This window comes from Xyrauchen texanus, chromosome 35 (genome assembly GCF_025860055.1).
Source record: "Xyrauchen texanus isolate HMW12.3.18 chromosome 35, RBS_HiC_50CHRs, whole genome shotgun sequence".
Lineage (NCBI taxonomy): Eukaryota > Metazoa > Chordata > Actinopteri > Cypriniformes > Catostomidae > Xyrauchen > Xyrauchen texanus.
The window spans coordinates 20,246,771-20,274,502 of record NC_068310.1 but is presented as its reverse complement, the minus strand read 5'-3'; the positions used below and the strand labels follow the sequence as shown (position 1 = coordinate 20,274,502).

The 27,732-nt window shown below is 39.2% G+C and overlaps 1 protein-coding gene across 2 annotated transcripts in view; it reads left to right on the top strand.

The window, feature by feature from the left end:
• LOC127628768 (ephrin type-B receptor 2-like) overlaps positions 1–27,732 on the top strand; it is a 104,618-nt gene that overhangs the window by 19,574 nt on the left and 57,312 nt on the right. Inside the window, exons 1-3 of one of the 2 annotated variants that reach the window (XM_052105637.1) lie at positions 20,864–20,882; positions 23,697–23,806; positions 25,535–26,219. In XM_052105637.1, coding sequence (XP_051961597.1) covers positions 20,864–20,882; positions 23,697–23,806; positions 25,535–26,219 — 814 coding nt within the window. Of the gene's footprint in view, positions 1–20,863; positions 20,883–23,696; positions 23,807–25,534; positions 26,220–27,732 lie in introns of those variants that run through there. The other variant, XM_052105636.1, reaches the window with a different exon arrangement.

Here is a 27,732-nt window from a genome sequence, read left to right as displayed (position 1 = left end):
CTCCGTAATGTATGCACTTTGGGGTCAATAAAAGCAATATGTACTGAATACCTACAGGTAAAGTGCATAATTAGTTGATGATCCATGCCATTCAAATCACCGAATCATTCAAATCACCATTACAACAAAATATATTTGGAAACAAAATCAAAATCTAATATATAAAAAGATTTATAGAGTCACTAATTAACCTAACATACATGTGGGAAAAAGTATAGCAATGGGAGGAAACTCAAAGAAAGGCCCTAGCTGGCCAGCACATGCATACCCAGGATGTTCGTTCTTCGAGGCAACAATTCTACCACTGAGCTGCCCTTTTTCAGCCTAGACAGGTTGGCATTACAACAAAATCACTGTCCATTTTCCCACCAATACACTTCACATCCCTCATCTACTACATTGATGGTTAATATCAAAATGAGAATCAACTTTAATGGCCAAGTATTTGTACACATACAAGGAATTTGACCACAGTTTTTCATTGCTCTCAATGTGCTTAGACAGGATTTATATTATATTTGATCAATAAAATATATATTTCAAAGTGGATTGACCCAAATTAAGAATATAAATTCTGCACAATTTGTTGTTACACTGTTCTTTAACAATTGGTGTTATGCTGCTTTTGAAGTATTTAATGATGTACGAACCTCTGAATAAACACCAGTGTACTGGCCGCCTCTTCCTGGTACTGCACATTGAATGCATAGTAGCAGCCAAACTGGACAGCTAATGCTGATGAAAAATCTGTTAGCTCCTGCAGCTAGATGATGACGCTGCCCTCCATAGTTAGCATCCATGTTGTTGCTTGGAGAACCTAATATCCTGTAACAAACACCATCACAGCAACTTTTTAGTATTGTCACAGGCTATGTTCAGCCTATGCGTAAGATCTTAAAGCTGGTGTTGTACAGACCCACCATCTGATCATAATCTCAGCCATAGTATCAATTAATTACATTATTTTCATAGCCTTACCAAGTGCAATCACCTTGGGATGCTGGGAACAGCGAAGCTTCTCTCTACATCTGCTGGAGTTGCAGTGACCTAAGTGCAGCAATTAACAAAAAGTAGGAAGAAATTCATTAAATATATAGAGAACATACTTGTGTCTTTCTTTACAATACTTTCTAATAGGCTCCTCTATAGAGGTTATGCTTATATGTCACTATGTGTTATATCTTGTGATACAACCCCTTGACCAGCTCAAGTATGTCTGCCTATCTTGCAATTCGCAGCTAAATTCCATATCAGGCTTATTACCTGTAAAGATTGATTTCTGAACGATGCAAATAAAATGGACCCTCAAATGCATGACACATGTATACAAAACAGGAATAGTCTTTGAAATGTCAAACTATGATCCTAATTACAATCAATATTCTCTAGAAACAACTGTTCAAATTAGCATTAATACTTACATCTGCCAAAAGAAAGAGTGAATCCTCCCTCTCTCTGAAGTACGTCATTGTGGTAATCATAGATGAAAACTGCAAGGTCAAGTTGACAAATCTAGAATTAGTCAGGTTCATATTTTGATATGGTGGTAAAACCTGGAAAGCGTTCCCACAGATAAATTACATTGTTTGCACACAAATCGCGCGGTCATTTTTACAGTAACCACTAACTAGTTGCTTGATAAATATCAACCACGAAACAATGTTATGAGAGGCTGCTGATTTAATGGCAAAGTTTTAACAAAGTAAAATACATTGGTTTAAGTGCCAGTTTCTTTATCTTTTGTTTGTCTGCTTAACTTACCGTTACGACGGAAACACCAGAAAAGACAAAAGACACCTCCGATCTGGGACTCGAACATGATCCCCAAAAAAAAGATGCACTTGATAACACCGTCTCAAAAAAATAATAATAACAATAAACTCAGTTTGAACATCGGTGTTGCCTAACACTCTTTAGTATTTCACATTAGCTATTTGCGTTGAGTTAAACACTCCTCCTCCTGGTTAGCTAACGTTAAAGCGGCAGAAGAATGTTTCTCTGTTTAACTAAGGGTTTCTTCAGCTAATTTAATTGATATTAACATATTCACAAGTTGATAATATCACCGTTATGCCGGCAATCACCGACAACTCCTAGCCAACAGCCAAAAAGTTACTTTTAATAAAATTTTGTTTAATCAGGTGACGCCCGTTAGTATGCTGTTAACATTGCAAATCAATAGATTTGAAAATGTCTCTGTTTTATATAATTAAATATAATAATACAAACAATATACTAACCTTTTCGATGAATCACCTTTGTAAAATTTCATTCCCAGTTGTCCTTTATCTCACTTTCACCAAACAGTATGGAAAAATATATTTGAAAATAAATCTCTCTTGCCATTGGTCAGTTTTTTTGTGGGCAGGTTCACTACTGTAAATGGATTAACAGTACAGAAGAATTACTGTAAAAGCATATATATTCCCATAATCCTTTGCTATTTACAGTAATGTACTGTATACACATTTTACAGTGTCTTTACAGTAAAATACCGTTCAAATTACAAAAATCAGTTACAGTGTGGAGTATGTAATTTTTTCCGATGTTGAAATACTATTCCAGCTTAATATGTGTAAACATTTATAACTGAGCCATTTGTAAGTTTACTCCAATAAAATTTGTAAACACCATGGCTTTGTGGTGCTATCAAAACATTAATGTTTGATCAGCCCAACACAGCAACATTGGCTCAACTAATTGCATAAGTTTGGGGTGGGACTATCTGTTTGTATGACAGATAGAAGATGAGGGAGTGTTCAGGAAATCTGTTAGCATTATTTTGCAATTCCATTTGGTTACTCTATCGTTGCAAAAATGTCACACATTTATTAACCTTGTGCAACCCTGTGTCCTTCTGCACGGATGTTATATTTTGGCTTCGCAATATGCAACGCATCATTTAAATTAATTTAAACCGACTGATCTCAGTTCATAACACTCTTTGCTGTCAGTAAAGGGTTAAACTTTCCACGTACGGAGTCATGTGACAAAATAATATGGTGCCAATCACAGCAGAGTTTGTCTTTGGAAGCAACGCCAACAAAACTACAAAAGTTTTTACATTGAAACCTGTTTGAGTCAGTCTCAAGTTTCATCCAATATGCCATTTTAAAAATGTGAGCGATTTATCGTGAAATGGGGGCACTGTTACACACAATGCACTGTACACTATAACTGACATTTTACTTTGCATTTTCACAATGAGAGAGAACATTTTGCTTTCAGAGGCTTTATATGGAGTTAGGATGAAAATAAAGTGCATTTTGAACTGTACTGAGACCAGTGCAGACAGACAGCACACTGGATGTTAAGTCATTGTCTAAATAGGGAGCAAGGGCGCACACTATAGATTTCCTATGCTACGTGCATTCACTCTTAAAATCTGACCAAAAGTTCAGTTTCAGGCTGCAGATGATGACATGGTTGGCAGACATGGGACAATGGTAATCCATACTTAGATTCAGAATTTATAATGTATCATTTTATTTAACAAGGTTGGCAGTGATTGAATGATAATGGCACATCAGAATAAATTATGCTCATTTCTGATTGGTAAAATGCTTCAGCACTTGCTGTCACTTGCTTGTTTGACAGTCATCACCATGGAGATGAGAGTTGTAAACTGGAAAAGCAGAGGATTAGTGTTGGGTCTGTAAACTGTGAGAAGGTTGCTCCACTGACCTACTGCTCATTCAAGTCACATTTGACTCCTGCCTGCAGATGTTAGTGTCACACCACAGCTGAGATAAACAGAGGTTTATGAGCAGAACGCCCCCATAACTTCTGCTCTAAAGACTAACACAGGAGAGTGAGACTCTCTTAATCACAGGACTGAAATGACAAAGACCATAGATATGTCATAGATAGGGCAATCCACTTTGTGTACCCAACAATGTATTTAGGAGGAGAAAAACAATTATTGATTTGGTTCATAAGTTTGACGTATGTGGTTCCAGGCAAGTTTCAGTCACAAATAATTTATCAGGATTTGTTCTTAAGTGTCTCCACAAAATGGATATACTGTAAATGTGATAATCTACTATTTTTACTAGAGATGCACCAATATATCAGCCAAATATCAGTATCAGTAGGGGCTGATAAAGGCAATTTTCTAGTTTGGATGACGACAAAACAGCGATGATTGACAGAAAGTATCTGCACAAATTAAAGGCAAAAACATTATAAATTGTCAAACAATTAACCTACAACAGAACATTGTGCTATGTGTGAAAGAAATATTCTCCTTGTGTGGAATTAGCCTTCTTTGAATTGGGTGACAATGACTACAGAATTGCTGTTTGTAAGCTTTGCATTGCTAGAATTTCATGAGATGGAACTACTGTTAACTTTTAACACATCTATTTTGATTACTCACGTTAAATCACAACAATTAACATTGTTAATGCTAAAGTGCAGGCTGATTCTGCTAAAAAAGGACAAACTTCATTTAGAATGTAATTAATTTGAGTTAAGAACATAAAAACATTTAAAAATCATATTATTTTAATATGAGCCTAACAAAAGGCTATTCAAAACTCAGTTACTGTTAGCTATGAATATTAGTACGAGTTAAAGACATAGTTCACCCAAAATAAAAGAATTCTCTCACCATTTACTTGCCCTCATTCCATCCCAGATGTTAATGACTTTCTTTATCCTGTAGAACACAAACTACATTTTAAGATGAATATCTCAGCTATGTTGGTCCATTCAATGCAGCTGAATAGATACCAACATTTTGAAGCTCCAAAAAGCCTAAAATGGCAGCATAAAAGTAATCCATAAGACTCCAGTAGTTAAATCAATATCACTTCAGAAGTGATATGATAGGAGTTGGTGAGAAACAGATAGATATTTAAGGTCTTTTTTACTCCAAAGTATCATCCCTACACAATAGGTGGTGATAAGCATGCAGAATGCAAATTGCAAAAAAAGAAAGTGAAAGTGGAGAATGATTGAAAAAAACAAATTCTAATAAAAAAGTACTTACATTTATGCTACCTTCATGTGCTTTTGTAGCTTCAAAGTTCTGGTGACTATTCACTTGCATTGTGAGGACCTACAGAGCTGAAATATTCTTCTTAAAATCTTTGTTCTGAAGAAAGACATACAGATCTGGGATGGCATGAGGGTGAGTTATGTAATGACATACAAAGTGAAGTTATTATTTAAATGTATTTCTTAGTGTAATTAAATTAATTATAAGTGATTTGAAACAAGGTAGCAACAAAGGCAGAAGCACTAATCTATTGGTATCATGATATACATTAATGGAAATTAAATGTGGTAGAATCTAATGTCAAAAGAAAACACAAGCAGGGCATTAGCCTACCCATTAGCCTACCCACATGCTTCAGCATACATCATCTTATATCATTCACAGTATTTGCTTAAATCACTCAAATAATTTAATCAGGCTTTAAAGACACGTATAACAGTTTAAAACAATAGAATTCTCATTACACATATTCACTTAATTGGAAAATACTCTTGGCTATAAATCATTAAGGTACGATTAATACTAAATTTACATACCCAGTTCTGACGTGTCAAAACATGTGTCAAACTCCACACATGCAATCCATATGCATCCTTCAAAAATTATCCATAACAAACTCTCAGTTTTAACATACAACTCTGAACACATATTTAATGCAATTTATATTAAATTTATGTAATATTTTATATTTATCCAAGAATTCTCAACCGATGAACAAAACTGCAAGCTTTCTTGCGCAATACAAGTTCTCTAACGTCTCTAACACGAGAGAGTGCCGGAAAGCGGGTGTTGCAAAACACTTAAAGAGGCCCTATTATGCTTTTTGGGATTTTACCTTTCTTTTAGTGTGTAACATGGCTCTTTGTGCATGTAAATGGTCTGCAAAGTTACAAAGCACAAATTCCACACAAAAGGGAGTTATTCTCTCCCACAGACAATATTGCTGAAGAACTACAAGAAACAGCTGGATTGTAGTAATGCCTGTATGTAACACATTTGCGTAATGCCTATGGGCTACTTTGGCCCACACTCAAACTACTGTAGTTTTAGCTGAGGCCAGGATGAGCTGGGTAAGTGTTGTCAACATGTCGAGAAGATGCCGTTTTCTTCACCTCAAAAGCAAAACCTCTTTGTTTGGACTTCCAAAGGCAAACGAACTGAAGTATCACTTTCGAATATCGAATTGAAGCTCACTAACTCTCTAATACACATGGTAATGTCCAACCGGGAGTAAGCATCTCTTCTCCGTTCATAGCTCTGGCGAAAACAGTCATCCATTCCAGCAAAAGATGACTGACTTAGATGCACTACGTCTCTTTTACTTGAAGCTTTGTTTGGTTCACAATAATCTGTTTAGTTGTAAGAAAGCTACTAAATTAAAACTTGAAACTATTTGAAACGTCGTGCTTGTGAAGTCATGCTTGTGAAGGTGGTCCGGGTCGATCAGCTTGTTCTTCCAAACTTTCTTTATCAGACCCATTTCATGGATCTTAACCCCATTTAGCTTTTGTGGGATCAGCTAGACTCTAAGGTGCATGAGAAGTGCTCAACAATACATCTATGGTAAGTGCTACAGGAAGTGTGGGGTGAAATGTCACCCGAGTATCTGGACAAACTGACAGCTAGAATGCCAAGGATCTCCAAAGCTGTCATTGGTGCACTTGGATGATTTATTTTAAATTTTTCAGTTTATTAATGTCCTAACTATACTTTGTTATAAGCTGAATGCTACTTTTGTGAATAAAAGATCCAGTTTATTTCCATAAGTGCAAAATCTGTACGTTATTCCAAACTTTTGGCCACCAGTGTATATTTTCACAATATATAATACTACATCATTTCTGGACTAAATGCAAATGTAATATATTTCACCTGATAATGCCGATCAGCAAGTGTCTCAAAAAAACTAAAGACAGAATGTGGCTAAAATAGCTCAAATTGTTTTGATGATAGTGGTTTGAAAGGTAACAAATGTCATGTGCGGCTCTTTGTCATCTTTAGGCTCCCAAACTTCCTCATTTTGACATAGTTCCATTAGGGAGGACTAAAATTTAAGGATGTCCCGATCCTGATCGCAAGTATCGGATTGGAGCTGATATGGGCATTTTTTAACTGATAGGGGATCGGCAGTCAGCTCGATCACCTTACAAGATAATTTACGTCAACTGAGCGCAATTTGCGGCAGAACGTAAACTGACAAGTAACTTAGCATTAGCAGTGTATTCCGCAGTGTGGAAATATATTAAACTAGAAAGCGAAAACTGTCCAACATCCACTTGCAATATCTGCAATATGATCGTGTCGTGAGGCGGCATTGAGCTGCGTTCAATACAACCAATTTCATACGGCATCTAAAAACTTAGCATGCAACGGAAAATGGAGCATGAAAAAATATACTAGAGTGAAAAGGCCAAAAAGATTACAGAAAAGTGGTTTCTTTTCATAGCTTTGGACAACCAGCCCATCTCTGTGGTAGAGAATGCAGGTTTTTTGGAGCTTTTGGATCCACGCTTTGCCCTACCGTCTCGACACTACATTTCAGACACCGTCTACCAGAGCTGTTACAGTAAGGTTCGTGACAACATATGAGGTGATTTTAAAACATAATGTGACTGCTGTTAGTTTTACAACAGACATTCGGAGCTCTGATGTTTGCCCCATGTCATTGCTCAGCCTCACTGCACACTGGATTGATTCCTCCACTTTCGAGTTTGAGCATACAGTATTGCATGCACACCAGTTTCGTGGGTCTCATACTGCCAAGCATGTAAAACAGGACATCGAGGAGATGCTGAACACTTTGTTTACTTAGTTATTTTTTGTAAACAAACAAAAAACAGTCTGCAGCTCTATTATCTAGGCAAATACAAGTATTGGATATGGACTCTGTATCGTCAGATATTTAATATTTTAAAAATCGGATCAGGATGGGGGGCCAAAAAAGCTGATTGGGATATCTCTACTAAAATTATGAATGTGGCCAGAACAACTAGATATATTTACACTCGGCCAAGTCGTTTCTTGTATGCGTGTTAAAATACCAGTGGTGTAGTGATCTAAGCACATAACTGGTAATCTGGTAATTAGAAGGATGCTGGTTCGAGCCCCACAGCCACCACCATTGTGTCGTTGAGCAATGCACTTAACTCCAGGTTGCTCCAGGGGGATTGTCCCTGTAATAAGTGCACTGTAAGTCACTTTTGATAAAAGCGTCTGCCAAATGCATAAATGTAATGTAAATGTAAATGTGTTTTGGCATTACATTTGGTCTTTTCATGATTGGATGGCAATCTGATCTAATCAGTAAAGGGGAATGATGTGACCATGTATAGACATTACAGTTTTATCGTCTGTTAATGCTTATCTTCTGTAAAGCTGCTTTGAAACGATGTGTGTTGTGAAAGGCGCTATACAAATAAAATTGACTTGACTTGACCATGTGAAAATACCTTCCAATGTATTTGTCACTGTAAGTGTGTTAAGCTTAAAAACATAAAAAGTTGTACATTAGTACATTATTTATCCCATGCTGTTTAAAGAAAATGGCTCTAAACATAAAGATGTTCATGCACCTAGCTGTTATTTTCTGTCACTGATATATTAACCTGTGCTGCAGCATTTAAGTAACATTTTCATCTTTCGTGATTCTTACAATATCCCTAGTGCACATTATTTTGTATAATCACAAAAGCGTTTCCTTCCATTACATAAGACATCACTGTCAGACTTTGCATCAGTTGTAGGCTGGTGCTATTGTTCTTTGAAGATGGATTGTGAATTTACACACAGACACACTGAAGTGGTCCCTGCGGTCTAGTGAATGTTTTAGTATCCCACCCACAGGTTGACTGACAGATCTGGAGCACAGTGGATCAGTGCACTCTGTCTTCTTTCCAGATCTGGAATTCAGTGTGTATTTCCCACACTAGTTCACGCAATCACATTGTGTCCTAGCTGTTTATTTGAGGACACGGAAGCTATTGATCAGCCTAGAATATCTATTACAATTAGCACAGTTTGTATCCACTGTGTACTATGGGCATGCAGTTCTGGTTGGATAATCATGTTTACAGTTTGGAATATATGTCAGTAATATAAGCAGAATATATTCATCAGCATTGTGAGCGTTATCAATATTTGAAATCAATCATTGAATTTGATTTCAACTATATAGATCTTTATAGTTTGTGAGAGGTTTTCTAGTGCATATATAATTCATTGATTTGATTAATTAACTTTGCATGAATTTGTTTTTAACATGTTTCAAGGGCAGTCTTTGAGCTTTTTCCATTTTGATAAAACACTCAAACCACTCAGTGAGTTTTTCATAGATTCTCAACCAGTGAGAATTGCTTTAGGACCAAGATACACTCCACAGTAATGTTGTATTCAGGGTTTAAAATGAGCTTTTTGGCTCACCGGCCACTGTGGCTAGTTGTTATCCAAGGTCACTAGACACTCAGCATGTTCACTAGCCAAAATCCCCCACCTCGCAAAAAGTAATTAAGGTAACTGGAGACTGTAACTACTTGTGTTTGTTTGGACATTTTATTTAAACAACCATTATATGAGATTAGCATGACACAGGCCTTATGGTTTAAGTAACTTAAAAAATATCTGATGCCAATTAGAACAGGAGCAAGATAGAACAGCCAGAATATTTGTCAATAACTTGTCCATAATTCATTCCACATTACTGTGCTAAGATTAATGTTGATTGTATTTTCTGAAAAAAACAAAACTATAATATTTATTATAAAAAAAAAAAGCTAATAGGATAAACACATTTAGAAACCTTTTAACTACAACTTTCACAGTTCTAAATAAATGAGTCTAGTAGATTAACCCTAATACATTTTATATAAATATATTCAAGTTACCAGTTAATTACATATATATATATTAGTAAGGATGATAAAGTGTATTCTAAAAAATGTTTGATGTATTTGTCTCCTTTACCTTGTTAGTGTTGTTAATAATGTATGTGCTCTCTAGCAGTTTGAAATGTTTGGCTTCCTCCAAATAGCGCTTCATACTAGAATGTTCTCTGTAGAATTCAAATGGGCCACATAAGTTTTGTGTTTTCCACCGGCCGCTGCAATATTGAGTGAAGCGCTACTGAATTACGCATGTAATGCGTGTGTAATTTATTAGAAGAATATTTAATGTGTATAATTTAATAAAATAAAATTTCCTTAAGTTTCAAATCAAAGTTTATTTTTATAGCACACTTAAAAACAAGAAATGTTGACCAAAGTGCTGTACAAAACTGACGAACATGTAATAAATAGTAAAACAAAATAAGAATAATATAAAATAACACCATAAGATGCTACTGCACAATATGTTACAATGACTGATAAGCAAAGGAGAAGAGGTGGGTCTTTATAAAAATAAAAATATCTAAGGTTGGTCAAGACCTAATCAATAGCGGCAAAGCAAGGGCCCATGACAGAAAAAGAATGATCACCCATAATTTTAAGACAAGTCCTTTGAACAAACAACAGTAGACTCTGAGACTATCTTAAAGACGTTGGAGTCTGATATTTCTGGAGAAGTTCTGAAATATAAAGTTTTGCCAGCCCATGGAGGACCTTATATACCAACAATAAAACTTTTAACTGAATCCTGTATGAGACCGGTAACCAGTACAAAGAAGCCAGGACCAGAGAAATACTGTCATATTTCCTTGCAAAAGCCTTGCAGCTGCATTTAGCGAAGTCTGAAGATGAGATAGTGATGCTTTAGATACACCTAAATACAGTGCATTACAATAATCAAGTCTATAAGAGATAAAAGCATGGATTACAATCTCCAGATCCATTAAAGACTGTGGCATGGGGCCGTGGTTGTGTGTCGGTCTGCGGGAGAGAGAGAGCGACACACAACCACGCCCCCCATGCCACAAAGACAAAAAAGGTTTTAATTTTGGTATTTGCCAGGGTTGGAAAAGCCACCTGAGCACAGCCTTTATTTGTTTATCAAATTTTAATTGAGAGTCAAAGATGACACCTCTGTATAAAGGTCAGAGGCCAAAGGCCCTAAATGTATTGTTAAATTATTAAAAGGATCAGCTTTGTCAAAAAATAAAACATCTGTCTTAGAATCATTGACCTGGTGAAAATTAGCCGCCATCCATATTTTAATATCTTTAAGACAAACCAGCAATGAATTATCAGTGGAATGTAAAGGAATATAGCACTGAATATCATCTGCATAACAATGATAATTGATTTTGTAGTTCTGAAAGATAGACTGTATTACCATTATGTATAATGAGAACAAGAGTGGTCCCAAAATCAAGCCTTGAGGTACTCCACAGGTGATTGAAGCAAAGGCAGAAGAATGATTACCAATCTCAACAGAAAATGTTCTCCCCTTAAGATAAGTTGAGAACCACTCAAGGTGTTACGCCAGAAGAAGGGAAGACAAGAAGGCTGGATCCAGATGCGGTTAGAGGTTTTAATGAAATTATAAATAAAATACAAAAAAAGGTAGACACGGGAACAAATCAAAACATCCACGATGGGAAACTGAAATAAACAGGAGCAAACATTAACACGGGTGAGACACAGGATCAAAACACATACCACGACAGACGTGCCAACTACATTTAACGATCGACCAAGATTGTGGAACAAACAGGGTTTAAATGCACAGGGAGAGTGATGATCAAACGGGACACAGGTGAGAACAATGAGTGACTGCTGGCAGTGATGAGTGCAGGGAACTCTGGGAAGTGTAGTTTTATGACAAAGACTAGTGAAACACGGGGCAGACAACAAGGAAACGTGACAAGAAATGTGCTAGGTGACATGTGAAAACAAGAAACACAGGGCAGACAAGAGATCGTGACATAACCCCCCCTAAAAGGACCGGATTCCAGACGGTCCAAAAGAAACCACAAAAAACAACAAAAAATGTCCAGGGAATGAGGGGCTAGAACAGGGAGGAAAACAGACAGTCCACAGGGGCACAAGGGGCAAGGAGACAGACCAAGGAGGCACAAGGGGCAGACAGGCAGTCCACGAAGGCACAAGGGGCAATTAGGCAGTCCACGGGGGCAAAAAGGGAAATGAGACGGTCCAAGGTTTAGGTGGCCCGGAGGCTGGCCACAAGGCAAGGGCCGGTTCAGGGGGCCTGGGAGGTAGCCACAGGACAGAGGCTGGTTTTGGGGGCCTAGGAGATGGCCGCGGGGCAAGGGTCGGTTCAGGGGGCCTGGGAGGTGGCCAAAGGACAGAGGCCGGTTTTGGGGGCCTAGGAGATGGCCGTGGGGCAAGGGCCGGTTCAGGGGGCCTGGGAGGAGGAGTGGCCACTGGGGAGGCTGGCGGAGCCAAGGAGGACCTCTGAGGCGGAGCCGAGGGAGGCTCGGGAGGCGGAGCCGCGGTAGGGGGCGCCGTAGGAGGCTCGAGAGGCAGAGCCGTAGGAGGCTCAGGAGGCAGAGCCGTAGGAGGCTCAGGAGGCAGAGCCGTAGGAGGCTCAGGAGGCTCTGTGAGCGGCGCCGTAGGAGGCTTTAGGGGCTGAGACCTAGAAGGCTCTGGAGTTTCTGGGGACAGAGCCGTAGGAGGCTCGGGAGGAGGAGCTGTAGGAGGCTCGGGGGGCTCTGAGGGCGGAGCCGTAGGAGGCTCTGGAGGCGGAGCCGTAGGAGGCTCAGAGGGCTCTGGGGGCGGAGCCGTAGGAGGCTCGGGAGGCGGAGCTGAGGGAGGCTCTGGAGGCTCAGGAGGCGGAGCCGAGGGAGGCTCAGCTGAGGGAGGCTCTGAAGGCGGAGCTGAGGGAGGCTCTGGAGGCGGAGCAGAGGGAGGCTCGAGAGGCGGAGCCCTGGGTATCTCGGGAGGAGGAGCCCTGGCAGACTCGAGAGACTTGAGAGATGGAGCCCTGGGATGCGGAGTCCTAGGTGGCTTGGGAGGAGGAGCCCTGCGTGGCTCGGGAGACTTGAGAGGCGGAGCCCTGGAAGGCTCGAGAGGCTTGAGAGGCGGAGCCCTGGAAGGCTCGAGAGGCTTGAGGGGTGGAGCCCTGAGAGGCTCGAGAGACTTGAGGGGCGGAGCCCTAGAAGGCTCGAAAGGCTTGAGAGGCGGAGCCCTGGAAGGCTCGAGAGGCTTGAGGGGTGGAGCCCTGAGAGGCTCGAGAGACTTGAGGGGCGGAGCCCTGGAAGGCTCGAGAGGCTTGAGAGGCGGAGCCCTGGAAGGCTCGAGAGGCTTGAGGGGTGGAGCCCTGAGAGGCTCGAGAGACTTGAGGGGCGGAGCCCTAGAAGGCTCGAAAGGCTTGAGAGGCGGAGCCCTGGGAGGCTCGAGAGGAGCCCTGGGAGGCTCGGGAGACTTGAGAGGCGGAGCCCTGGAAGGCTCGAGAGGAGGAGCCCTGGAAGACTTGAGAGGTGAAGCCCTGGGAGGCTCAAGAGACTTGAGAGGTGGAGCCCTGGGAGGCTCGGGAGGAGGAGCTCTAGGAAGCTCGGAAGGCGGAGCTCTGGAAAGCTCGGAAGGCAGAGCTCTGGAAAGCTCGGGAGGTTCGGAAGGTGGAGCTCTGGAAAGCTCGGGAGGCGTTGGCTCTTGAACGGTCATGGCTGCTGGCGCTGGCTCTGGGACGGTCATGGCTGCTGGCGCTGGCTCTGGGACGGTCATGGCTGCTGGCGCTGGCTCTGGGACGGTCATGGCTGCTGTCGCTGGCTCTGGGACGGTCGAGGGCTCAGGCTCGTTGACCGTGGCTGAAGAGGGCTCAGGCTCGTTGACCGTGGCAGGCGTGGGCCGGGAGGCGGAAGCCCGTCTTCTCTCCCTCCTCTGGGCAGACGAAGTGGACCGTGTGGGTTCTGGGAGCGCGACTGGCGTGGGGGTCGGTTCGCTGACAGGTGGGGCTGGTGTTATAGGGGGCGCCGGGGGTGGCTGAAGAGACTCCACTGTGGATGGTGTGGTAGGGTCCTTCACAGCAACGCCCACAGAGAGCGGTGTGTCGCACACCAGTAGGGTCGCCACCAGGAAGTCGCGGAGAGTCCAGCCACGCGTCGCTTGTGGCAGCCGCTCCTTCAGCGAACCGTCCAGATTACCCCTGAAGAAGGCCACAAGGGAGGATTCAGAGAAGTCCGCGACACTCGCCAGTTCAGTGAAGTTAACTTCATTCAATGAAGTTAACTTCACAGGCTAACTACCGGCCTTCTTGCCTCAGGCTGAGCAGTCGGTAGTTAGCCTGCTGGACCGCTTGATCCATTGGTGGTCGATCGTTCTGTTACGCCAGAAGAAGGGAAGTCAAGAAGGCTGGATCCAGATGCGGTTAGAGGTTTTAATGAAATTATAAATAAAATACAGAAACAGGTAGACACGGGATTGTGGAACAAACAGGGTTTAAATGCACAGGGAGAGTGATGATCAAACGGGACACAGGTGAGAACAATGAGTGACTGCTGGCAGTGATGAGTGCAGGGAACTCTGGGAAGTGTAGTTTTATGACAAAGACTAGTGAAACATGGGGCAGACAACAAGGAAACGTGACAAGAAATGTGCTAGGTGACATGTGAAAACAAGAAACACGGGGCAGACAACAAGAGATCGTGACACAAGGGCAGTGTCTTGAAGGCCCACCCAATTTCTTAACTGGTCTAAAAGAATATCAATGGTGTCAAAGGCTGTGCTGAGATCCAGGAGAATTAGAATGGCACTTTTACCTGAATCAACCGCCAGCAACAGATCATGTCACTTTGATAAGAGTAGACTCTGCTATGTTTGACTTTAAAACCTGACTAATATTTATCAAAAATACAATTTCTCTGCAAGTATCCTGAAAGTTGATTGAAAACAACCTTTTCCAGGACATTAGACAAAAACGACAGTTTGGCGATAATTTTATAAATCTAAATAATCAAGACTCGACTTTTTAAGTAGTGGTTGCACAACAGCATGTTAAAAACTGGATGGAACAACCATTAATAAGACTGCTATATATTATTGACAAGAGGCTTGGTCCCAAAATGTCTAAAACCTCTCTAAAAATGTGAGTGGAAACATCCAGTGAGCAGCCAGCAGGCTTCATGTGCTGAATCATATCTACTAAATAAGAAAGAGATACTGATTCAAACATTGAAAGGTGAACCAAACACGGTAGAGAAATTAAAGGAACTAAATCAGTTATTAGTGATGCCCAGATTTAATGGCATCAATCTTAGAAATTGAAAACTGCAGAAAACTATCACTCCCGATGTAGCTTCAGGAAATGTGGTAGCTGTAGGTTTTAATACTGCATTAATTGTACTAAATAAAACTTTAGCGTTATGTGAATTTCTTGAAATTAAATTAGAGAAAAACGTTTAAATGTTTAGATGCCTTGACAGAACATTGATATTCAATCATGCAGTCTCTCAAAATTTCACATGACACTTGAAGCTAGAAATCTTTTTTCCATTTTCTTTCTGCTTTCCTCTATTCTGACTGAGCACCTGAGTATGTTTGTTTAACCAGGGCTGTACCCTGGTTGTAGGAGTGTGACATTTATTAGGAGCTACAACGTCCAGAATCTCAGTGTCTATGCCCAGGCCTGGAGGTGGAGACTCAATGGTGCAAAAGAAAGGAGAAGAGCCATAAGCAGTTGAAAAATGGCTAGATGTGGTAGAATTGATAGAATGAACACAGAAACCTGATGGTTTATGATTAGAGACAATACCAGAAACAGTAATTTCGGACATGATAGGCTTGTGTTCTGAAAAACAGATGTCTTCAATAACCACATTTGAAACTGGAAAGCCTAATTACAAAATCAGATCCAATGTGTGACATTGCCTATTTCTGGAACTTAAAGCAGAACTTAAAATTAAATGACTCAACGAGATATAAAAAAGCCTTTAACCAAGGGCTTACTTGGGCAACAAACATGAATATTAAAATCACCAAGGATTAAGAGACCGTCAGAATGAGGCACAATACAAGATAACATTTCTGAAAATTCAGCAATAATCTTTTTATTATTATCCTTGGTATACTTAGGAGGTCTATATATAAGAGCACAAAGAACAGGACTACACTCCACTTGTAGTCCACTTTAAACAGCTGAACCTCAAAAGCAGAATATTGTTCTGCCGATAACAGACGGCAATTGAAATGATTTCTAGAAATTGAGACTACCCCTCCACCTCGACCCATAGTCCTTGGAGAGCTCATAAATTCACAGTGACCAAGGGATGCTTCTGCTAAAGGACTCAAATCGCCAACACTTAACCAAGTCTCAGTCATAAAGAGATGTCCAGCTTATGGGCTGAAATAAAGTCACTGATTAAGAAAGTCTTGTTAAGGAGAGATCTTACATTTAATAAAGCCATCTTCAGAGTGGTATAATTGTTTGAAGGAAAACTGGGAGGTTGAGATGACAACAGTGAGACATAACCCAGGGAACGGTGATTGGCTAAATTCACCCCTCTCCTACTACGACTGTAAAATGTCTCTGATTTGGACTTTAATGTCCGTTGCAAATGCTCTGGAAAAACGGGAACAAGACAAACATTCCTCACAGCAAAAGCATGGTGCGATCTCTACAACAAGCCAAAACACCACAACGCTTCCCTCATATCCTATTGCGTTTCCTTATGTGCAATGAGCAGTCCGGAATGCAGCAGATATCCGCCGGCAGTAATGCCAAAACAGGAGGATAAGAAGCATTTTGGCCTCCTGGATTCCAACTGCAGAGATCTGCTGTAGAGTGTCGAATATTGAGAGGGAACTCGCGATTGTAAACTAAGTAACAGAGCGACTATAAACAATGCATGAAACATAAACACGAGATGACAGCCTGCTGACAAACACACTGGTGCCATCTTGGATTGTTTAATTTGATTTAGATTCAGAAATGCGGTGAAATTATATTGTTCATTGTTAGTTAATTATGCCTAAAGCATTTTCTAATGTTAACAAGTAAAACATTATTCTAAAGTGTTACCCAAATGTTCTTAGAGTCAAATATTGAAATTTATTAATGTTACTATATGAACTGCATAGAACCAACAATGTGAAAAATGATTAACATAGGCTGAATAAGGAAATGTAAGATTAGTGTAAGTGCATAAACAACAGCAGAAGTTTGATTTACCAGCCTAACATAAGGAACAAACACTGGGCCAGATATTGTACTACGGTTGTCTTGATATTTGAGTGTTTTGTTACTAAATGGCTCTTGAGTTTTGATGGCTTCATGCTCTCGACAGCCAATAATTCACAAGACAACACATTGTGGTTGGCACAAACTGTGTTTATCTTTGTTGCAAGGCATGTCACGCAACCAGTCTGTCCTGGTATCTGCTTAATTTTGCTAGCTTATGTACTAAGTGACTTAGTATACTAAGTATATATTTTATCATATACCAAGTAGAATTTTCAAAATGTATAAGTTGATAAGACTTCATTTTTCTATCCTACAATGCATGATTATATGGTTCGTTGCACTTTATTATGCATTTAGAACATACCTGTATGTTTCATACCCGAGATATGAAATTAAATTCTTCCATCCGGCTGTTGTTAAATTTATATGTATATTTAGTTTTTTTGCCAGAGCACCACCTGAATTTTTCTCCTCTGATCTACCAGTGATGCTTGATTCAACTTCCCGCGTCTACTACCTGCGCAGATATCAACAGTGCAACTGGGTTGTAGGTTGCCAGGTTGAGGTCACAATTGGGTTGAAATTTGTATGATGTGTCGATTGTGCGAGTAGGATACGTTTCATACAAGATCTGGCAACTGGACAACCTTGGAATAATATATTGATGTGATTATTCATTTAACGAGGTTTGGGCCATACATATTATGGGAATTTCCAGGGAGAAATAACAAAAAAGGAGGGGGTCAGGAGATGGGTATGAAATACAGGTGACTCCCGGGAAAAACGGGAGTGTTGACAGGTATGATTTAGAATGTTTTTTTATGAGCCTATCATAACAGGTTGCAACTCACCAGTTGAGAACCACTGCTCTAGGCTCAATCAGGTCTTTTTATGGTCTCATAGATCGCATGGTTTTAAAATCCTGCAATAAAAATAATCGTATTTCAAAGGTTCACAAGAGCACCACCAACACTAACAGATCTGCTTTGGAAATTAGACTTCCATTTGAAGTATTCTGCCTCTCAGCCTCTATCAGGCAAAGTAATATTTACAGAGCCTGCTCCGCTTTGTTACCGATAGTGCTTCTCATTTACCCAGTTTAAATATCCACAGTGAATATTTTGGCTCAGACTTGGCAAATTCGAGAGGAAAGATTCTATGTTTATCATGTCGCTACATTGCACAGAAAACTTTAGCATGACTTAATCCTCTCCAGCTTGCTTTTATGCAGTTCAGTTTGTGTATTTTAAGGATTATACACTCCTTTTGAATGTCCTAAAAGAACACCAAGCAAACCTGTCTAATTTTGAGGGAAAAGTACCTTGATGGTTTAACTGTTTTTGGATGGATCAGAAAAGATCCTAAATACAGGATGGCTGCGACGAGAGAGTACGAGGAAGTTGGTGTGTTCAGGATGTGCAGTGCGTGAGTTTGCGTTCACTACATCAGTTCTGCTCAGCATGTGCAGTGCAAACTGGATGATGAAAGAAATAAATAAAAAATGTGGGACTGCAAGTTGGGCCTTGGCACGCTGACCTAAAATCTATTGGAGACTCGCCATGTTTCCCATGGGATTAATCCAGTGTGGCATACAGAGTGTAGCGCAGCCTGCAAAGATTAGATGTGCTGGACTTGGGCTCCCATTGCCCTACTTTTCATTGAAATATAGAGAGCAGCAGAGAGAAATTGCATGAATGCCTGGACAGATGGAGTGGGGGTTTGATTAAACAATGCACCAAGTACTGAGAAATGCTACAACTTTCCCATTTAAAACACAGATTGTTGTATATGTAATGTTTCTCATTACAATGTTGACTGGATATTTTTATTTAAAATAAGCAGCGATTTTAATAATTGTGTTTTGTGCTTTTTATTTGACCCATGAGCTTATAAGGGGAAAGAGGATTCATTCTCTGCCCAGCTCAGTGGTATTATAGTTTTATATTTTATATGTACAGTTCTGTGCAAAAGTCTTCGGCACATAAGATGTTTCATAAAAACATTTATCTTAAGACAGTTATGCATATCTTCAGCTTTAGTGTGTCAATAGGAAATATAAATTCCCAAACATTACTTTTGCAAATAGAATAGATTAGAAGAACAGGGAGCCCTACAACAGATAGCATGGCCCCCACAGACCCCCCACTGAACATTGAGTCAGTCTGAGATTAAATGAAGAGATAGAAACAATTAAGACACCCTAAACAGAGAAGAACTGTGGCAAATTCTCCAAGAAGCTTGGAACATCCTATCTGCCAACAACCAAGAAAAACGGTGTCCAGGTGTACCTAGGAGAATTGGTGCTGTTTTAAAGGCAAAGGTGATCATATCAAATATTGATTGATCTTTTTTTATGTTTACTGGACTTTGCATGACATCAATTGATAAATGAAAACTATTTATGGCATTATTCTTTGAAGACATCCTTACTATGTAAAATTTTTCACCAGTGCCAAACACATTTGCACAGTACTGTATGTGTATATATATACATAAGTTATTTATATATATATATATATATATATATATATATATATATATATATATATATATATAAACATATAATACCTGGCTATTATTATCATAATGATAATTTTTCAACATTTAAATAAAGAGTTAAAGAGGCTAAAGAGTAGAGTTTTATTTCGTTTTATTTTAGTTTTACTATTTTAAGGCTGCCAAGGTTAATGCTATTATTTTAAGGCAGAGGCTATTTGCACTAAATGTTGTCAGTGTAAATGGTGGCAGATGCTATTTTTACCCCTAATTAAATTCTAACATACTGTATAGGGGGGCATCACTGTATCGTGTTTGTTGTGTTTTATAATTCCACAGACGCCCTTCACCAACCACTAAACCTAACCTTACAAAAATGAACCATGGGTTTACTATAGTAACCGTAGTATCACCATGGTATTTTGCAGGGCTGGCTCTAGCTATAACAAGACTAGGCACTTTCCTAGGGCCTCCACCTTGCTGGGGCACCCAGGGGACCTTAAAAAGACATGTGAACTTAGTAGTTAGCCAGGTCTCTACAGTGTGACACTTTTGCTCACAAATTGCATTTTACAAATTATAACATGCTAAATAAAATTTTAACCCATTCACACGTGTGAATAGTTTCTTTTCATTGCTTGGAAAATCCAAAAATGATGCCTGTTATCAGCATGGCAACAAAAAACATATAAAATGAGTAAGATGTCTACTTTGCTATCGTGAAGTCTCAAGTGCTCAAACCAGAGTCCTTCTATCAAGCGGAGCCTACAAGTTTAGCAATGCATAATGTGGCAGTCTCATAGACATTCTATGGGTGGGACACCGGCGAGGAGACAATAGTCAGGTTTTTTTTTATGGATTTCTATGGAGGAGATGATTCAGTGTGCTGAATAAATAGTTTTTGTGAGAAAACAGCTAATAACTTAATGAATTGACCTCCTGTCTGCTAATCTTCAACATGTTTTACACAAAAAAATGCTTTTGGAATTAACTATGTGTGGAGTTTACTATGTTAAAATGGCTGTTTTATAAAAGAAGGCATATATCGAAATCGGCCGATATTTGACTTAAATCCGCGATCGGCTTATTGTGCCTATAATCAGGGCCGATCTTTTTTGCAGCACGCAGGGAATCACGCATACACTGCTACTCTAATAAATGAGCGCTTGCTCAGCCCTTGAAACATGACGGAGTGGCCTTTGGAGGGTGAATTGTTGTTGATAATTCTAAGCATTCACGAATTTAAACTTTCAGACATGATGTAATTCACATGACTATGCATTTTGGTTTTTAAAAATGAGTAAGAATTACACGTGTATGAATATTAAGTTGCCCATTTTCTAGAGTCATTACGGTAGTTATTCTGACTCGTTGCACAGTGAGCAGGAAGAGGATAAAGAGGCTGTGAATGGGTATAAAAATGAATTAAACAACAAATAAACATGCAAATACAAATCTGAGTATACGTTATGTAACGCGAGTCATGACAATCAGACGTTGTGTTGAACGATGGAGACTGTTTAAGTTATCATGAGCAATTTCAGCTTCACTCGGTTTAACATGAGCACTCTTTGTGTTAATCAAACATGCACGTTAAATCAGATTAATGTTGGTGAACGTATCTCTGCTGTGTGCTATGCTCTCATGGTTTTTGGTTGGCAGTATGTCACAATGACCTTTTGATATTGACAACAGAACTATCAATAACTGTTTTCAAAACAAATAAATGTTAGCAATGCACAATTCATGTAATTTTGGTAACACTTAAGAAAAAGGTTCCATTCGTTAACATTAGTTAATGCATTAGGTATCATGAACAAACAATGAACAATATAGTTTTACAGCATTTATTAATCATAATGTTAGTAAACCACAATGAATGGTAAAAAACATTTATTGTGTTTATTACAAAAGCAGATAATAAGAAATGATTTATTGTTTGGTGTCTTAATGTCTAGAAATGTCCCTGGTATTTTGTAGTATAATAATGGTATTTTACTAAATTAAACATGGTTATATTCTGCAATATTACAGAAAAACCAATGTTGCCATAAACCTTCCCCTTTCCCGTGACCAATCACTGTGGAGGAAATAAAACTTTATATAAATTTTTATTTATAATTGTAAGTAGTATTAAAGGAAATATTAAGTGAGTAAAAAGTTGTGGAAAAGTCAGATGTGAACCTGGGTTGTCCGCACGAAAAAGCACATCCACACCATCGTTACACCCACACCATCATTACACCCACACCATCATTACACCCACACCACTGCAGAGACACTAGAGGCGAAGTTTGTCTTCAGTTTCTTTGTTTCCACCAGACTATTGGAGTGCAAATAGCCGCACTGTGTGACAGGTACCATTTACACCTAGTAAATTTCCATTTATTTTATTGTTTAATGTGTTAAATTTCTCAACACCATCTAGTGTTATCGCTATCAAGTGGCATTTTCATGTTTCCTGTCTAGTGTTATTTCACGTGCTGCAATGAAGGTGGTGTTTCCAAATGTATAACAGACTCCGTATAAAACTAGATTAATTTGTGGTCATTTTTATTTTATTTTTGCTAGTTTTGGGGTGGCAAGGATGTCATGAAAATTTATTTTAGTACTTTTGTTAGATTTTTATTTTTGTTTCAGTTTATTAAAATGTTCAGTTTTAGTTTACATTAACAATAATAACACTCATGGTAGAGCCGCATCATATTCTCACATTCAGAGCTTTGAACACGCAGCGATGGCTGTTCCTGAGAGAAATATCTTCAGTTGCCCCCGAGCTGCAGAAGCTGCTGAAATATAAATGAGATACTTAATGGCTGAGGCTGTATCGAGCCAGTGTTTACAGGGATCCCAGGATTGTCTGTCATGGGGCTTCTGGCTTCGGTCTCAGGAAGTCCTCGTGCTACTCGCCAAATCTCAATTAAAAAATGCCACAGAGAGTCTGTGTGCCACGCTGGATGTGTTTACGTTGCCTTGACTGAGGCCCATATGCATCTGCAGGACCCCCATATGTGTTAATCATCCCTCAAGAAGACATAAACAATTCTCTTATCACCATAAAATATTATTTCTTACACCGTACTACAGCACTAGACATATGGTTGTACTCTAAATATTTGTAAAAAAGAAAAAAAAAAAGAGATTCCCTGTCTAGTGCATTCTGAATATTTTCCAGATTGGCCTGCAGTATGAGGTTTCGTCAGTTTATATACTAATAAATATTCAAGTTACTCCAATTAAATCTTTTAGAAGTGTTTTGAAACTGAAGTGTTTTTTTTTTTTTTTTTACATTAAAATGCCTTTTATCTCATTTGAAGGTTGATTTCTCAGAAAAGTGTAAACACTAAGGCTCAGTAGAGCTATCAAGGCTAAGAAGCTCTATCAAAACATTGTTCTGACTGTTTGTTTTAGCATACCAGCCAGCCTGGCATAGCAACATTGGCTCAACCAATGGCGTGAGTTTTGGGCGGGGCCATCTGCTTGTCCGTCCAATGTTTTGTGAAACCAATTATTTTCACCATTCCATTTTGTGATGCAAGAAGTGCTGAAATGTTTTTATCCCTTTATTACAACACGATTTACTGCCAAAATTTGTACTTGTTACTTTGTTTCCTTCAAAGCCGTACCACAAATCCTTTGCACTAAAACACACTCTGAAGACTCATGGTAGACTGAAGTTCCATTTAAACTGATTCTAGCAATGTGTAGCAACCAGTTGTGCCTGGCTAAATAATTGAAAATGTCAGACCAGAAGTGCATTTACGAACTATTTTGCCCTCTTTTTTTTGTAACAAACAGAAAAGCACCCTCTGTCATTCTGGGCAATTACGAACTAGAAGTGAAATGAAGCAGGTGTTCGAACATGATGCGATCTATCATCTATGATGGATAACACCTCCAATATCGTAATGGCTATTTGTAACATTTGATTAACAACACGAGTCAAAAATAGAGCTATTACCTCTCTGCAACTGTTATTCTTAATTGCACATTGTGAGTCATCCTTTATTTAACATTCAGAAAAGCTATCCATTATGCATCATAATTACTGTTAAGAGACTTGAGGAACAATGACCTCACAAATGCTTGAACGTGAAATAAGAGGCTCTTAGTCACAGCATTAAGTTAGTGGGCATTTTAAACTTACAGCTTTTGGACATGCATTCCCTTTCAGATGTGTTAATGGACTCCACGACGGCAACGGCTGAGCTGGGCTGGACGATATATCCATCGTTGGGGGTGAGGCTCACTGAAATAATTTAGATGATCAGACCTAATGTAAACTGAATAATACAATGCACAAATTCAGCATGACCCATGTTGTGCTTTGTAGAAAATAGAAGTTGAATGAATTCCCAATTAGATTATCTTTAATGCAATCGATGCCATTTGTCTCACTACTGAATATTGTAGGCTTAAGTGTCATAATGGGTCTGTTCCAAAAACCGCTTGAGCTGCCTCGCTGTCTACTGCCTAAATAGGGAGTTGCCTTCTAAGGCAACATCCTAACAGGGGTTGAACCTTATAATTGACTGCTTTGAAATGATCTATACAGGCAGCAGGGTTATGCACCACACAAAAAGTGATAAGCATGGGGCACTCGGGTCACAGCTGCTTTCCTTGTTGTTTGACATGTTTGGGGTATTGCTAAGCTAATGATTCAAATAATAATAATCTAAATAAAAAAGTAGATTTTTTTTATTTAATTAAAATTAGATTAATGTAAATGTTAATTAGATTATTTTATAAATTCTTTTTAAATAAGAATTTTTATAGTCAGCATTTCTACCACTTAATTACAGAGTCCCTGAGAGGACAGGGTGGGAATTTATTTTCTGATTTATTTTATTTATTTATTTTTGCATTCCCTTGTAAAAGTTTTAAGTTCCATCGCAAAAACCTTTGTTTCCTCCACAATTGTTTTGTGTTCCCAACTTCCCTCGCAATACGGGTAACTATGGTTTGCCTTGATATATTGTAGTAACCATGGTTATGTGGTGGAAAACATGGTTTTACTATTGTTATGTTACTATGGGGTTTACTTCAGATTCCATGTTTAAACTATGGTTTCTGTACTAAAACCATGGTAAATTTTCATGATAGATAACCATGGTTTTACTAGAATAACTATTGTTTAACTATTATATTTGTACTAAAACCTTAGTAACAACAACATTATGCATGTATCATTTTACTATGGTTTCACTACGAATAGCATAGTTCAGCTATGTGAAATATCATTACTGGTTTTAAAACCATGGTAAATATTGTGGCTACTATGATTTTACTACAAATACCATAGTTCAGCTATGGACACTGTAGTAAAACTATGGTTAATTTATTGTAAGGAAACCCCAAAAAATTGTAAAGGAATGCAAAACTATTGTGAGGGGACCCAAAACTTTTGTATCCCAATAATCCCCATCCATGAATTGGCTGTATCACTCTACTCTCTCCTCTCCACTCTTCTCCAATAGCTTGTGTGTGGTGAGCGTACTGGCGCACTATGGCTGCCGCCACATCATCCAGGTGGATGCTGCACACTGCTGGTGGTTGAGGAGAGTCCCGTTCACTTTGCAAAGCGCTTTGAGTGTAGTGTCAGAAAAGCACTATATAAATTTAACGTTCATTCATTTTGTGCGAGGGAACACTTTTTTCTGAAAATAAATTACCTCCCTATCCTCTAAGGGGCTCCATACTTAATTTATCATTTTTATGCTGTCTTTAAATTTAAATTAGGCTCCCTACCTTTTTAGAACAGACTTTGTGCCCGGAGCATGTCTATGATGCCTTAATTCTGCCCACTTGGGCAGCTCACTAGGTTTTGGAACAGAGCGAATGGGACTTTAATGATTAAAAATCCAAATTTACATTCATAAATATGCAAATAGCATGAAAAACATGCTTCTACTATATCTGTAGCTACAGATATTGCTTATTTACACATGATCTGTGCTTTGGTTCCAGTGGGAGGAGGTGAGCGGCTACGATGAGCATATGAATACCATCCGCACCTACCAGGTGTGCAATGTTTTTGACGCTAACCAGAACAACTGGGTGCGCACCAAATACATCTGGCGGCGAGGAGCCCAGCGCATCCACGTGGAGATGAAGTTCTCTGTGCGAGACTGCAGCAGCATCCCTAATGTTCCCGGTTCCTGCAAAGAGACCTTCAACCTTTACTATTTTGAGGCTGACTCTGAAGTAGCCACCAAGGTGTATCCAGCCTGGATGGAGAACCCCTGGATCAAGGTGGACACCATTGCGGCTGATGAGAGCTTCTCCCAAGTGGACTTGGGTGGACGTGTAATGAAGATCAACACGGAAGTACGGAGCTTTGGGCCTGTGTCGCGTAATGGCTTCTACTTGGCCTTTCAGGATTATGGAGGCTGCATGTCACTCATTGCTGTGAAGGTTTTCTATCGCAAGTGCCCACGAATTATACGGAATGGGGCCATCTTTCAGGAGACCTTATCAGGGGCAGAGAGCACCTCTCTGGTGTCGGCTCGGGGCACATGTATACCTAATGGAGAGGAAGTGGATGTACCCATTAAACTGTACTGCAATGGGGATGGGGAGTGGTTGGTACCTATCGGGCGCTGTGTTTGCAAGGCAGGGTACGAGTCGGTGGAAAATGGAACCATGTGCAAAGGTAGGTTTTGTTGATTATTAAATGTCATTAGTATTTGGAGTCATTATATTGGCTTTTTAAGGATGCCAATCTTGTCTTTGACCTGGCCTGGTTTTAATGCTATACTGTATAATGTGAAACTGTGCATTTTTATCTTAAGGAGCTGTTTCTATCTAACATCAATCTTACCTAACTAACATAAAATACATTTTATTTTATGCTGATCCAGTCATTAAAATAATATTTTTTACTTAGATAAAGGATAATATGATAGGGATGTGTTGAATGACTAATTTAATTGATGTTTAAATGGAGGTTTTGATGTCGACTAGTCTAAAAAGAAACCAACCTTCAGAAAACAGTACCAAAAAATAAATGTGTTTAAAATAATTAATCTATTCCAAATCCGAAGCTAAATTCCACTGAAAAGGGGCATTTATCTGCTAAATGCTCGCCTTGCATTCTGATCATTGTACATTAAATATAGAACATGACACGCATTCACTGAATGGACATTAGCGAATATTTATCAGCCATATTTATTGAAAACAATTGAAGGAATAGTGCAGGACCAATAGAGCAAACCAGCCTGTTGTAAACTGAATTCACCACGTAAAATGTACTTAACATATTAAAACAGTCAGGACATTGCTGAAAATAATTAACAGGTAGACTAAGCCAAATCTACAAGAGAGAAAAATGCACTGAAAAGTTGTGCGTATGTCGTGCATTAGCCATTGATCTAATTGACAGCTGTTTGTTAAAGAACGTTAACCAATAACAGTTACAAAGTAAAAAAAAAAAAAATAGGATAGAAAAAATAGGCCTGTGATGTAGCCTACAATAAACCTAATGTAATCTAAAAATTACGTGCACACAGAATAAAAGATAGTTTAACCGTTAAGCAGTAGGTGTATTGTTGAAATAACAGTATTCAACAGTAATTTTCTAGGCTACTTACTCAAAAGCAAAAATGTTTTGATGAGCAAAATTAACACGTCGACATGCTCACCTGAGGCTGCTATTCTGTGCTTGAAAAAGCCTGCACAGCGGAAAAATAACATACAAGCATGCACAGATGTAAAGAAGACTCATATGTGAAAACATGCATAGGGAATTTCAAACGTTTGGTAATCCGATTCCTGCACCACCACCGAAGTGTTTCACTTCAATGAGTGTAATTCCAGTGTCAACTAGCAGCATCAGAACTAGTGAACTAGTAGAATTGGATGAATTACGAACCTCTCAAAAGACATTTAAATAATGTATTCTCAGTAAAAATAATACATGCAGATTTATTTAATTTACATTTATTCAGATGTGTATTAATGTAATGACAGAGAGGAAGAACATAATGTCCCCCCTGAATGTGCGCGCGTACACACACACACACACACACACACACACACACACACACACAAACATGATGTCACAGAGTCTTACTATTGAGAGCTGCCCTGCAGGTACAACACATTCACTGGCCTTCCCTCTCAAGCTAATGAAAGCCAGTTGAAAGACATCAGGCCATTGTGAC